The sequence below is a fragment of the Tenebrio molitor genome, chromosome 9 (assembly GCF_963966145.1).
Source record: "Tenebrio molitor chromosome 9, icTenMoli1.1, whole genome shotgun sequence".
NCBI lineage: Eukaryota > Metazoa > Arthropoda > Insecta > Coleoptera > Tenebrionidae > Tenebrio > Tenebrio molitor.
This window is the reverse complement of record NC_091054.1, coordinates 10,859,072-10,874,304: the sequence shown is the minus strand read 5'-3', so window position 1 is coordinate 10,874,304 and position 15,233 is coordinate 10,859,072. Positions and strand designations below refer to the sequence as shown.

The 15,233-nt window shown below is 42.3% G+C and overlaps 1 protein-coding gene across 8 annotated transcripts in view; it reads left to right on the top strand.

Moving 5' to 3' along the window:
• The window catches only part of RapGAP1 (Rap GTPase activating protein 1), a 99,045-nt gene that overhangs the window by 55,619 nt on the left and 28,193 nt on the right, over positions 1–15,233 (top strand). For 5 of the 8 annotated variants that reach the window (XM_069059099.1, XM_069059100.1, XM_069059103.1 and 2 more), the window contains one exon: positions 10,055–10,241. In XM_069059099.1, the coding sequence (XP_068915200.1) occupies positions 10,055–10,241 (187 nt within the window). Of the gene's footprint in view, positions 1–1,651; positions 1,884–4,455; positions 4,601–10,054; positions 10,242–15,233 lie in introns of those variants that run through there. The other 3 variants (XM_069059101.1, XM_069059106.1, XM_069059105.1) reach the window with 3 other exon arrangements.

Genomic DNA, 15,233 nt, shown 5'->3' with positions numbered 1-15,233 from the left:
GGATTAATTCATTGTTTAAACGACCAGTTTGCATTTGGAAATGATAATTAAGACTTATTTAGGGAGATAATGAGATGGTGTAAACTAGGAGTTAAATTCTGGACTAATTTACAATTTCAAACGGGAAATTGAATTTAAGACTATTTTGCAGTTGACAATTACGTCGAGCTTAATTTATAGATTAAGTCAAGGATTAAGACTGATCCATGGTTTAATTTGGGTATTAAGCGTAAATATATTCGCAAGCGAAGAGAGAATGAAACGTAGTAAATTAAGATCAATACTGTAGATGAAGTTTAAGTAGAGATTTAAAGATGAGATTAATTTTAAGTTGAGTTTGGAAATTATGCCGCTTGAAACGTTAGTCGAAATGAATTTACCATTAAAGCGAGCTTAAGATTCATTTAGAATTTAGATCGATCTGTGATCAATTTAGAGTTTCCATAATAATATAATGTGAAATTGTGACTTTAGTGACAATAAAAAAGTTTGAATGGAAAATTAAGTCAATTTGGGTGTTGAGAACAATACAGTTCTCAGTGAATAGTGGGAATTTAAGACTATTAATTGACAGTTTAAGCGTAGAACAATACAGAAATGGCAAATTAGATTAATCACTGTTAGAAATTTAAAGAGACATTTAAGATTTATCGTAATTTAAATTTGGAATTTAAACTAGAGTTTGGTAACTAAAATGAAGTTCGAATTCATTTGCAGTTTAAGTAGATAGAGTTAGATTAATTTAGTGTTTAAATTGGGACCTAACAGTTAGTTACTGCTCAAAGCAATGACAAACTACATAGTTTAAATGGAAAATTAAAATGAATTTGCAGTGAAAAACGAAGTTGAGTTTAATTTATAGTTTAAGCACCGAATTAACTAGTGTAACGGGTGTTTTTTTAAATTTGACGTCGAAGTTGGCGTTGAAGAATCGATTGTGAATGCACCACCGGATTACAACTCTGATCAGCTGTTTCAACCTAACCTTACTTTTTGTGTGGTTTCAATATGCAATTTGAAAAATCAGTCTTTTTTTAAAACGAATGGTTGATCACCTGTTTAAATCTAACCTCACTTTTTGTGTTGTTTGTGTTTATCTGAAATTTGAAAAATGAGTATTTTTAAGACAGTGATTCATTCACAATCGACAATTCAACGCCAACTTCAATGCAAGATTTAAAAAAACACCCTATATGTATATTTATGTAGTTTAATTGGGGCATCAAGAAGGGACCAATTTGCAGTAAATAGTGGGAGATTTGGAAATGGACAGAGGGAGACAATTTGAACATCGCGTAGCTGAATTTATTTCCAGTTTTGGAAACTACAAAATACTTGATGATTTTTTTCGATATTAAAATTGCGTTCAGAAATCTTCAGAAATAAGAGTGATGCATGCGTTCTTAAAAATGAAATGGAAAATAATTCAGAGTTCAGTATCGAAATTTTGAATTCGCCCGAGTCAGGACCAAAAAGGACGACGTTCCTGTGGGTTTGGGGGATCTCCAGCAGCGCTCTCCCGCATCTCTCGGTCGTCCGAATTCGCACCGATCCGCAACAGAGAGGTCCGCCGGTTCGGCTCGCCGAACAAGGAAGGAAACCGCGTAGAGGGGAATCGGTGTGGCAGCGTTCCGGCGTTCCCCCTGGCAGTCGGTTTATTATCCACCGAGAGCTTCACCTTCTCCTCGTCCACGCGCACGTTCGTTTTCAGTAGTGGTCGAACCGTGATGCCGCGACCACGACCGTTCGGAATCGGCCTGGACGGTCTCGGCACGTGTTCACGTACGCCTCTGTGAGATCGAGTGTTGTGCCATGAAGTACTTCAGCACCGGCCACAAGGAGTCCTACACGCTGATAGCGCGCAAGAGGCACGTCAAGAAGCTGTAAGTGGACACCAAGCCAGCTCGATCGGATTCAGCTCGGGCCGGTCTTCGCGCCCGGAGCTTCTTGCATAATTGGACGGCGTGAAAGCGGAATGTTTCGCTTGTTTGTTGTGTTCGTTGCCAAATTGGACCCCGGATTATCGATTCTGTTCGACTCGAATCTCATCCGTGCCGATTTTTTCGCAATTGTACATTTTGTTGTCCGCCTGTACAGGGGGTCCGCATGTCAGCCAGCGATGCTATCTGACAAGAGCGACGATAAAACTACGCTTGTTTGTGATTTTATTGGCCATGTTTCGCCGACTCGGACATCACTGATGCATTGTACGCATTTTTCGAACATCGATCATCACTTTCGAGAAGAATAGTAAAAGAGCCAGGCCCGAAGGCCGTGTGATCGCGAACGTTTAAAAAAATCTCTCCGCATGCTTGTCATTTCTTATTTCTTACTCCGCTCATTTTTTTTTCTTTTGTTATTTTTGTTGTCCGTGCTTTTTATCGATCGGATTAATAATAACACGCTTGGTGGAGAACGAGATTGATGATGCTCTAAATGCACCTTCCGCGCTCCGGGATGACTCCTGCTCCTTCCTGTAGAAGCAGTTGCATAATTGCACCGTTTCCGCGGTTTCACCGCACCCACTGTATCAAATTGATGATAATGATTTGGTTTTGAGAGTTACGTGGTGTTACGTGTCGGCTTTTGAATAATTCGAGATACAGGGAGGCCCAATGTAACAGGTGCGAGCGTGACTCGTGCGGAGGTAGCGCTGTTCGCTAATTAGGTTTTATTTAATTGCGGATAAAAATTGCAAAATTGTGGAATATTTTCACGGAACGGGTTAATTGAAAGTTATTATTGTTGCAATTAGAGTAATTGCGTGATGGGTGAAGGTGTCGGAGAGTGTGCGCTGGGTGGTCGATAGTGTCATTTTTTTTTTGAATTTTTTTTATACCTTTGATGGAAGTTTGGTTAATTAGCATTGTCGTATCAGCATTTAATCGACGTGTCCACTTCCGTCCAAATTCAGGTCAATGCGACGAACGCTATACAGTGTGGTCACAAACAAAAATTGTAAAATTTAAAAAAAATATATATTTTTTTTACATTGTCCCTTGGTTATTTAAAAAAATCAGATTAACTATCTACAAATAGTGTCCGCGCTGTGTATCTTTTCCTGCAAAGCTTAAGGTCCGAAGTCGGTTTTTGGGACAGTATTTTTTAAATTATGTGCGTTGAAGAAGTAGAGTGTGGTCGAGCTTCATCTTGTTAAAATCAATAACCTTGAAATTTTGTTGTTACATACAAAAATGGTAAGATTAAAAAAAACATTTTTTTTTTAGATTGTTTTTGATTTTTTTGTTGGTTATATTTGAGAAAAATACAAAAGGTAAAAAAATGTCCATTGAAAAAATTACCTACTCCAGAAATGGTGTCCACGCTGTATATGTTTTCCTGTACGGTCTCCTACGGTCACAGGCGACGACTTCCTTCACCTTATTTTATACAGAGTGTAACAGTATGAATCTATTTTTCTCTTTTTTCTTCAATAAACATTTCAAATAATTTTATTTTGAATGATGCATGGAAGGTTTATTTTGTTTAAGCCTGTAATATTTAGCTTATTAAAAGTGTGTCAAGTAAAACTACGGTGCAAAGTGTTTAAACGCTGTTCAAAAATCAAAAATTCATTGTGGTGCAAATAACACACATTTTTCATGACATTTCCTATTACTTATCACAATGACAGATAAGTCATTTGCACCACAATGGTTTTTTGATTTTTGAACAGCGTTTACATCGTGTACCTGTCATGTGATGACAAACTTCACTAGTGCATTTTTTGGAAACTCAAAAATTTGACTTTTCTCATTTTATTTTTAAGACTGTACGACCGGCATGAAATGTGAGCAGAATAAAATCTCCACATGCTTAAATTACCACGAACGTTATCCAGTGCTCTGGACACGCTGTACATTTGTTCTTCCGTCCGGAATAAGGTCGCTGCGATGACAAATCGTGTACGTTTGCAATTACAGTGAATTTTCTGTGCACATGTTGCAAGCCTGACCGATTAATAACGACCGCTTTTATCTTATCGAAAGCCGCAGACGTCCAGCGAGAAGTGGACGCATCTTGTTGCAATGTTGGTTTGTTATTTTTACGGAGTCGTGACCAAGATCTGTCCGTCTGTGCGAGCCCGATCCGCAACGGTCGACCTCACGCCGTCCAATCGATTCTACTTGTTATCGGCTCACACTGTATATGCGTACATTTAAGAGCGACTCGTCATGATTGCCAACGTAACGAGACGCCATTACGGTCGGGTGTTATTAGCAAAATAATTAGAGTGGTGTGACTGTTGCATTTGCGTACGACTCATTCCTCCAACTCGTTTATATTTTTTTTTTGTCTTGTCTTGTTAATCGAGTTGATTTTACGTTTCCATAAATATTTCCAGTTTTTTAAACTGTTTACCGTTCTTTCAGTATAAATCAACAGGCGGATAATTTGTGTGAAATTCTCAAAAGCCGAATTTTGCGATTACGTCGCAGATACAAACAATCCACAAACTACACCCTTGTTTACATTTTTATCAATTCTACCCAACCGTCGGTAAAGTTATCTCTACTAGTGACAGGCGTACGAGTACTTGTGGTTGTCCAATTTTTAATTTAATGTAAGTGTGCCAGTGTAAATTCGAGTAGATGTTCGTGTAAGTTTTAGTTTAACATCGACAGTCTTTGCTACTTGCAGAGTAAAAATTGTTTGCCGCACGATAACGCGGAACAGGAGAATTCGCAGTTTTCCGGTATGACAACCAACTTGTCTTTCAAATCAAAATCTTGGATTTTTTTCTACGATGATGACAAAATAGTTCTCTGCTGACGTCAAGATCTTTCGGCCAACATTTTTTCATCTGGTACGTCTGCCAAGCGCGTTGTTAGTTAATAAATGAGTTCCGAGTCAGATTGATGGTGGTGTCTAAGTTTAGAAACGAAGTTTGGTGCAGTACCGGCGAAACCCAAATGCAAACGAAAAATTTTACCGAGTTTCGACGTCGAGTGTAGACCGGGCGCGTATCGCACGCGAGAAATTGCAGTCGCATCCGGTGAAAGTGAAAATATCGTTTGGTCGCTGATTATCTAGAGTAGACCGTTTCGAATTCGACGATCCTTGTGTCGATCCTATCGCACCTCCTGATCGCGGTTGCCCAAATTAAATAATTACAGAGTAGGTCTTCGGCGGTCGGAGCGCCCTCAATTATCACGTTGAGATCTTCTCGCATCAATCAAGGCAACAATGGGCACAGTTTAGCGCATTTAATAGTCGAAAAATTCACAGGATTGTCGACGCTTCGAATAAATCATCTTCATTAATTGCGAGTTGTGACCTTTTTTCTTTCGGAAGGATTCCCAACAGTGAATTCGTTTCGTTAATTGTTTTCCGGTTCCTCCGCAAGCTCGAATCCAGCCGTTTTGAATTTATTTTGATTGGTTCGGGGTAAAAGAACTCGATCCGAACAATGGAGCGATCTAACGGTCGCCAAATATTAATTTGGCCCATTAGCACCGATAATTAAATGTCACGAGGGCAATTAGCGGATTAGCATAATTATGTCGCGCTCGGTCTCGTCAAATCTTTTCGTGTCCTCCGGACAGGTTCCTTTTTGGCGGAAAGAGCGAGGTCGGGGTGTCGCAGGGGGGCGCTCCCGGGCCCCCGTTATTCCGGAGGAAACGGCCCGCTTTGGGAGACAGGAAATCGTTATCGAGCCTCCTCCGTAGCCGAAGAACCGTATTGTTTGCGTAGGTACTAATTGGGAGGTTGGCGGTTCAATTTCGGTACTACAATGTGCATAATTACGGATCTTCTCAGGGAGTGCGGGATGGACACGCTCGGATTCCCAAAATGGTCGAGGCTGGAGTTTCCGCTCGCAAGTGGATTTGGACTTTCGATGGATGCGGTGTCGTGACGTCACCCTTATCGGTTTGTTGACGAGAATTATCACCGACTTAGAAATTTTGGGAGGTCGTGGTGGACGTTGGCTTGTGTCAATGTTTGCCCAACATCTCTGTTTGACATTTGAAATGCCAAAAATCAAATGTTTGCCTTCGACTCGCTCGAAAATAACAGAATTGTTTCAGTCGTCGCCTCCGTTTCAACTGTGGCAAAAGTGGGAAGGTGGGAGTCTGGCGATCGCGCAAATGTTACGTTGGTACTTCTGTAATGACAGATCGTTACGTTTTCGTGTTCCGAATGCGAAGCCAGTTTTGCGTGGGAGTGGAAAATGACGTTTGTGAGTCGTCGGTCTTTGACGAATCCAAAATGTGGCATTCTGACTGGGTCCAACAATTTTCGATTGGACAAAATCGGGTGGTCGGGGTGTTTTTCCACACGGTGCAGTTTTCCGTGTGTGCTTTTGTGTTTGAGATAGAAATTGAGAATACATATGACGTTTTGATGGCAAGGTCTAAGAGTTTTCAGTTGGGCAAAATCGGGGGATCTGAGTGTCGTTCCACACAAAAAAAAAATAATCCTTAAGTATATATTTTTCAAGATTGTGTGATTTCGCAAATGAGTTTATTTCTGGAACCGATGTATCTACATGAACATGACCTTCTTCGAGAATTTATTTGTTGATCACTTGCTTGACAGTGTTTATATACTATCTCGGTCCATTAATATTAATCACTACAAAAAAATACTAATTAGATAAGCTCCTAGTAATTGTTTATTTTACTATTAATGAAAACATTTGTTTCTGTGTGTATGTTATAAGAAAACGAAGGTTTTGGTCCTGGAAATAGATGTTTCAGCTTGCTCAGGGCTAAACACTTTAAAGAGAGATTAAAATTGACGTGGTTGCCAAAACAATTCAAGTGTAATTACGTCTGCGACGTTTGTTGGCTACCGTTTAAGATAATCGCAGAACAGACGGTTTTTGGAATTATTTTTGGTAAATTTTGATTCGTCTTGTACGTTTTCGAACAAGCTTAACCTCCCGCAGAGGTAACTAGGTCGAACAAGAACCATAAACACGAGCACGTGAAATGAGGAAAACCTGTTCCCCAGTTGTTCGGCAAACAAAAATCTCTCATCCCCCTGTCCGGGAGCCGACACGAAACATCTTGAGCCAGCACAAAACGTCTTTGATCGTTTCTAAAATCGACGAGGAAAACCTTGCAGCATCGTCACCGTCATCTTTGAACTCGTCCGCAAACGTTACGTCACTCGGCTTGGCCGGAAAAAATATTTGAAAATCTCGAGATGGAAGGAGCGGCGGCGGTGGCGGCGGCGGGGTCATCAGAACCGGCAACGAGATCGCACGACGTCCGCAATAATTGCAAATCACCGTTTCGAGTCGTGATAAGGTCGGCGTACAACGTAAAATTAGTCGCGGTAATGGGACGTTTTTTACGTAACGTAACAGTAACGCAGCCGCAGCGGTAGTCGCACAAGTATCGCGTTTCATATTTTGTTGTGCGTCCATTCATGAGGCCGTCGCACAAAAAGGCTCTTGTCTGGCACAAACGTGGAAATAAAAGGAAGAGCGGCGGCAAAAACCGACATAAAAACGCACTAATGCGTGCCACATTCCCATTTGTATGTATGTATGTATGTATGGCAGTGGCGTAGATAGCTTTTTGCTTTGGGGGGGGTCCACGTACTTTTGTATTAAGTTTTTGGTTTTCAATGTAGTTTCCTACTTATAACACTAGAATATGAAATTATCACAATACGACTTGAAGGAACACATGTTTATTGTTTATACTCATGTTGAAAAAAACAAAAACAAAAAAAACCTCAAAGAACAATTTTAGATAAATAATCCAGCACGGAAAAAATCGGCAAAAAATAATCTGTTTTAATTAAAAAAGATCATGATTTAAACAAATACCGTACGTATAGTCGCGATCATTAAATTTTGGTCATTAATGTCCATTCTATTGCAAAGTAGTAAAACTGACAAAAATGCACTCGACATTGACGCTATTTATAACCTCAAACTTAAAAAAATATAACCTAATTCAACAGACAGCGTTACTAAAATTAAATGCAAAATTTCCATGGCCTCCCATTAAGCCAAAACAACGTGAATGCATTTTATGTAGTCGATCTTTCAATTTTTAAATCGCGATTTTTTTTCAATACTTTATGTATAGGTACAGTGCATTTTTTTAACTGTCGCCAAAGGTAATGGCATGGTAAAACTTATACCCCCTCTTAACTTTTGTTCAGATGAAAATATTCAAACCATTTTTGGAACAAAGTTGGAAGATTTTTTAAACTAAACTGTCGAAAAAGTTGTGAAAAAAATATTTTAGTAAAAGTATTTTCTTGCCACTATGTATCATTTTTAGCAGGCTGAAATGTTAGTTAACTTTTGTCACCTTTATTTAAAAAAAAGTATTATTCAGTTGTGAAAGAATATGGATGAGCTCTGGGGGGGGTCCGGACCCCCTGGACCCCCCCCTTATCTACGCCACTGATGTATGGTATGGCCAAGAGTAACGTGGATTTATCTCTGTGGGCGCACATGTGACGCCCCCTGTGTCAGCATCCCGCGTTGACAATTAGTCCTAGGGTGCGATCACACCCTCGGCTGCGATGACGCATTTCGTCATTAGTCGAACTGCGGAGGAAGTTGCGGAGGAAATGTCGACCACATCGTGTCACCCTGACCGGATCACGACAATTCCTGCAACCTGTGACGTTCCAGTTGATCCAAAGACATTTTTTCTGAAAACCGTCAAACCGTCATGTTCCATTCAAACTCGAAGTTATGTTCTATTAATCATTTTTTTGGCCGACCATTGGCGTTCGTGTCACAACGTTGCGAGGTCATTTGAGGTTAGTTTGGGTCATTACTGTATCTCCCGATGTTCACAATGACAAATTACACGAGCCGTAAACTTGCGATGCCAAAAAGGGAACCCCAACTGGTCTCAATTGTCTTCCGTTGTTCGACAGCGACACGTGACATCCAGCGTCCGAATCAATCAGACACGTCACTTCGAAATCTCACATCTTGCGCGTTTACGCGTGGATTTGTGTACCACGAAGCACAAGATGAAAATATTTTTCGATGAATGTGAAGCTTTGGGTGCAGGCCACGATCGATCGACCACATCTCCATAACCGCAGACCTGGACTTCCTCTATTACAAAACGTCGCTTTTTACCGGGTTGTGTAAATAAAAAAAATTCATACGTGTTACCAATTAGTCTAATTGGATTTTGCAACGACCGCGGTTGGTCCGATTTTCAACGTGAAATTCGACGCTCGTGAATTTGATTATTAATAAGCTGGACTTTAATTAAGCTGGTCCGTATTAAAAGTTCAGTTTAAAAACGGCAGTTCACACTTAATTTAAAATTAATTAATCTGGAGTCTCGTACATCTTGCAAATTGGATTCTAGACAGGAGCTGGTGCGCTGTGCACGAGAAAGTAATACTGCTTATGGTTGTTTATGTTTCTAGTTTTCGAAGCAGAACCAATGACAAAAATAGAGTTTCTATGGGCGATTTCGTTACTTGGAATTGCGCATTTTTATGGACTTAAATGTTTCATGAATTATTTACAAGTGACAGTTTATTTCGGGGGACGAGTTAAGCCAAGACGTGACTTCGACGTGCTGCGGCACAGAATGTTTTTTTTTCTCTTCCCGCTTTGTTGTTACGTTGACGTCTGGTGGGTCCGATAGCAATTAATTGTTCCACCGCCGTCCACTTCTTGTGTGCAGCCATCACCACATCTGAATAAAACCGCAGTTATTCCCATTCGATACAACGGCACCGATAAAGGTCTCCAGCGGCGTCATAAATATTTTTTTCCGGTGATCATTTAAGTGTAAGTACCGGAGACCCCGCCGCGAGGCGTTGCCCCTCCCGAAAGTCATGTCTCTTCGGATTTTATTACAAACATTCGACGAACAAATTGCATAACGATACCGGATTTATCGCGTGGGGCGCCACCAAAACAAAACGAATCGATGATTTTTCGACGAACCGTTCTGATCGAGAGCCGAAATCGGCGGTCGCGGTCCACCGCACGCAATCAGTATCGACGGCATAAATCAACGGTGTCATCATTAAGAGCGAAACTGGTCCGGTCCAGGGACCTGGTGAGAACTGGTCGGTGGTTGTTGCATTGTGGGTTTCGTTCCAGGCGCCAGCATCAGAGCAACACGACATGGCACGGGACGACGGCGTTGCCGGGGGTGCAGGCGACCCCCGTCAAGCAGAGCCCGGATAGACTGAAGGGCACCACTTGCGACCTCTTCGAGCTGCTAGAGAAAGCCCAAAGTTCCAGATTAGATGACCAAAGATGCGTATTACCAGCCTACTTCAACCAGGTAAGGCCGAAATAATAATAATAATAATAAGACTTCGTTATTTAAAAAAGAAAAGAAACAAAACGTTAACATGCAACAATTTTCGCCTCTAAAAAATAATTCGGAAATTTGAGAGCGAAAAATTTGTGAACCCCTGTATATAGAAATCTGTGTGGACCGTATCTGCTCGGTGACATTTTTTCAAAAATTTGCAGTCTGCCAGTTTCAGCGAGACATTTCAGGTTTCGAGATTTTCTTCTACAGAGGAACCCCTCATTCTCGAACAACACGACTTTTACTGTTTTGTTCGGATAGGGTTCACCGCCCTCCACTGGCAGTAACAAAACAGGACACGGAGGACATCCACTCGCGGATTTTCTATCATATTTTCCGAAACCTTTGCGTCTTCGTTTGTTGTGCAATTTCCGTTTTTCTTTTTTAATTTTCCGTCACCGTTGTATTCGCAACTGTGGATATAATTTCCTTTGGGAAATTAGCAAGTGTGTGTTGCCACATTAGGATCAGCTTCTGTGCTCAAAGCAGAGTCCCACTTTTATATGCACCACTGTGTCGCTTAACACTCTCGAGGATTGTCATAACTCTTCCGACTAATGTTACAACTCATTTGTTAATGAATACGTGACCTCGCCATTTTAACTGCAGTCATTCGAGCAATATTGATAATCAATAATGATCAATAAAAGAGATCAACCGGCGTTGTCGCCATCTAAGGGTAGGCGTTCACTAATCCGCGCTGCATCTGTCGAGTGAAAAAATTCTTTGAATTGTTGGATTATGAATGATGTTGATTTATTAGCCAAAGAAACTTCAAAGAAGCAATAATTTAACCAACTGTGCCTCCCGTATGACGCTAACGACTTTTGTAAAAATATTTGATGGAGGAAAACGTCAATGTATATTTATAAATGTCATAAAGTGACTCAGAAACGTCTATTTTCATTGCATAGTGCTTATTGTATATTGTCACTAGTCGAGAAAAACTGGAGGAGTTGGTAGTTTGAAAAATTTATACAAATAACAGATCTGTCAGAAGAGATGCGTGCCAAACTGGCTAGTGAGCACTCAGCTTAAACCAAATTTATGTTGATTAGGTCCATACTGATACGTTTTCGCAGGGCGAAGTAAAATAGTATATTAAAGAACGAGTTTTATAAAGGTTGATTTGGCGCACGAGTCCCAAGTGTAGAAAACGACCCGTAGGAGAGTTTTGTATGGGACGAGTGCGCCAATAAAACGAGTTTTTTATGTTATTTTTTAGAATTTGCACCCTTGTTTTAATTTTTAAATAAAAAAATTAAATTTTCAAATTCTAGGGAATTTTGTATTAAATAATTGATAATTCAAGGTAACGGATGCAACTACATCTGCAACATATGTTACAAAGTAGAGTTTTAACATTAATATTGGAAGTTTTTTGGTGTAAATAATACACTGAAATATTGATAAAAAAATTCTTAGAGATCCATTAAACTAGGAGTGCTTTAAGAGATAGCCATGAACGACTCCAAATTGAATACAATAATAGACCTATTAGAGACGCAGATTCTAAAAACTATATTGTAGTATATGACATCTCTTGATTGGGAAAATTATCTCTCGCACTGGCTGTGCTCCGTTGGTGGTCCAGGCAAAGAAAAAGAGCGATTTACGCATGCTGCTCAGTTTTTCGTTGGTTCGTATCGACGCCACCGTCCTCTACCACTCGTCCAAAATAAATATTTAATCTGTAGCGGCAGTAAAAGCACTCGTCGATTAATCATCTTCAATGTTTTCATATTTACGGCACCACTTGATGCCCCGTTTGTTGCACAATTTCGAAACAAGAACGTTCGGTGTGTCGCACTCCGCTCGTTTATTTTGACAGTTGGGTGCGTGTTTGGCCCTCCGACCGATCGAAAATAAACTCCCCGTCAGACCTTCGTTCGATCAATCCGGGCCCTCCTCGACTCCCGACTTGTTCCGCTTCGCTAATCGACGCAACTCGCAACTTTCCATCCTCTCCGGGATGCTCTGCGTATGTTGGGTTGCCTAAGTCGCGCTCGACTCCGCGCGGTCTCCGGTCAACTGCGCCACCGGAAAACGCCCGCGGTTGATCCTCCAGAAGTTGGAGAACTAAATCTCGTTCTGCTCCCGTTGATTAATCAACCAATTCCACCCCGGATTCCATTCTCGATTAGAAAAACTAATTGCGCTCCCCGCAAATGGCGGCGACTCGGGTCGATGAATATTAAACGCGATGACTTAATGTCTCGCGGGCCGCCTCCGTTTTTGCCGAACGGGGCCGAATTAAGCGATTTTTTTCATCCCGAGACGAAACCTACACGTGTATTGTCGACGGGGGGGCCACCGCTACCGAAATGGTAGGCAGCGACGCTCCCCGACACGCGACCAGACGGACTCGATGTCATCAGATCCGGCCGTACTGCGTCTCGCTCGCGATTTTTCCCAGCCAAGGCCGTTTTCCTCGATCGGCGACTCCCTCCGCCCACCGCACTCCATATTCGGAGCTTGGTGCCGTAATTTTGATCGAAGAATTGCATCGAAACTGGGTCGGAGATGACGTGGGTCGGTCCGCACAAGAAGAGAACGAACGAATCGAAGAGATCGCTTTTTCGGTGTCGCAATCGCGGATCATGACAATGGACGAGGAAGTGATCGTTTCGCGAACGAGACTGGTGGGCGGCGATCTGGGAGCCGACGCGATGATGCAATGTTTGTTGTTGATTTTTTTTCCTACCCCGAAAAAACAATAACATTTGATGAAGCCGGCGAAACCAATTAAGCTGCGTTTTTTGCCGACCCGAACACAGTTAACTCTAATTTCCGGGAGTGAGATCGAAACGAGATGGCGGCGGGAGGGGAGGCAGGACGACGGACCAATGCTGTTCCGACGGGCGACGGCTTCCGGAGGGGAAGCGTCGACGCTTCCGGGTGGGGGACCAGTCCTGACAAATTGTTATTCATCAAAACAGAAAAATCCCCAACTCAGCTACGAAGGGAACCGACCGATTCGATATTCTCCAATTAAATCACGTTTTTATTGTTGTGCGATCGCCCGACGAGAACAGATCGATCATCCTCTCTCTGGTGCGGTGCGAGGGAGATTTACCCTGATTAACTCGGTGATTTATAAGCCGACAGGGTGAAGGGAGTCAGCGGGAAAATGATGTACACCCACGTCCGACCAGCTTTTGTTCTGCTGAATGAGTTGTTAAGTAATTAATGTTATGTACGTTTTGCAATCAAGGTCGGTAATTGTGCGGGAACGAGGTATGTATTGTTGACACGCGTTTCGTCGACCTTGTTTACACCGACGTCCGAGGGATTTCGTCTTTCTTCTGGCGGCGGCGACAAAACACCGACGTCCGATTGTCTTGAAAACTGAAAGAGTTAAAGTACCCTTTTTATAGCTCAAAGGAAGCGTCTCGAAAAAAGGCATCCAACGGTGCCAAACGTAGTGTCACAGAATGCCTCATATGTTAGCAACAGTCGATCGAATACGGTTTTGCCGACCAGAACCAATCAACCAAAGTCCTGGGTCCTGGGTTGTTTCAAATGCCCGTGACGATTCTTTTTGACACCTGCGTCGGTGTTCCCGAACTCCCTGAACACGTTGCCGACCTGACGGCTCCATTTCTCGTCGACTAATCGACTCCGGTTGTATTCCCGCGGGATTCGGGGGTCACTGAAAGATTGATGCGGAACACATGTAGCGCTCCGGAATTATGACGCGGCGTCGCCTGTCTGGAGCGATGAAGCTCACCGATAAATAATCCCGTTCGGCGGTGGCTGTTCGCGGGATGGGAAAAACATAAATCCAGCGGGATAGGGCGTGGGTGTTGGCGGGAAATTTATTAGAGTAATGTGCGGCTCGGGAAAGACTCGAATGTGAAACTGGAAGGCATTAAATTATGAGCGTTCGCGCTGTTTACGGAGCCGGGAACGTTTTAATTCAGAGGAGTGCTCCGGCAACGATCGCCGGAGTCTTCAATAACTCTGTGGAAACTAGGCAACCAGGCTTACCGCTCCTATGCAACCAGCATTACTCCGACGACAAGTCGAAGTTCGTAGGCAACTGTGCCCGCTTCGCCGCACAACCGGCAGAGGTCGCCCGTCGACCGATCCACATTGACATTCGATAAATATTTGTTCGATAAATTCTACTTTCGATTTTTACGATTTCTAACCTTTCGAGAGCGTTTTTTGTCGATAGCAAAAGTGAAAGTTGACGTAACATTTACTTGGAGATTTTTGAACGTTTCTAAAATTGGCAAAAGTGGACGGAATCGTTGACCCAGTGGGCACCGTACTGGAGGATTGGAGATGTTGAAGCTTGCAGACGTGACGATTCGTCGCTTCCCGTGCCGATATCGATATGCAGGATGCGGGGGTCCCGCGAGGGCGCGGATTTAAATCGGATAAAAGAGCTTTGGAAGAGCGCCCGGAGAGTTCTTTGTGAATGGGCACGTTAAAGCTCTTTTATTGCATTCTTTCGACGACCCAGGAGCGGTGGACTGAGAGAGCTCGATTAGCATTCAAATGACCATAGTGTGCAAACGTTTTGTTTGGGACGACGACTGCTGGCTTAAATGGAGCTTTTGGGACACATGGCGCGTCTTTTTTCGGTTTTTTATTTGTTTTCAGAAAACACTCGTCGCAATCGAGACACACAAACATCACAGATGAGTCACGACACAGATAAGCAAACATCATTCTGTGGCTGTATTAATCGTGTGTCTAACACGTCACGATCATCATCAGCGTACAACTGCAAACGTATAAATATTGAACATCTCCGTGTTCCGTTTAATCTCGAGATGGTGAAATTGTGTCGTTATCGATTCAACAGTTCCGGAACGAAAACGATCACAACTTCTTTTTCGCCGAATAAATGTTACACGATGTATTGTGTAAGGGGCTGCGATGGGGGTAGTTTCAAAAACGACCTGTCAAATCGTTATTTACACGACGGTGTATTTGTTTTGTCCCTTT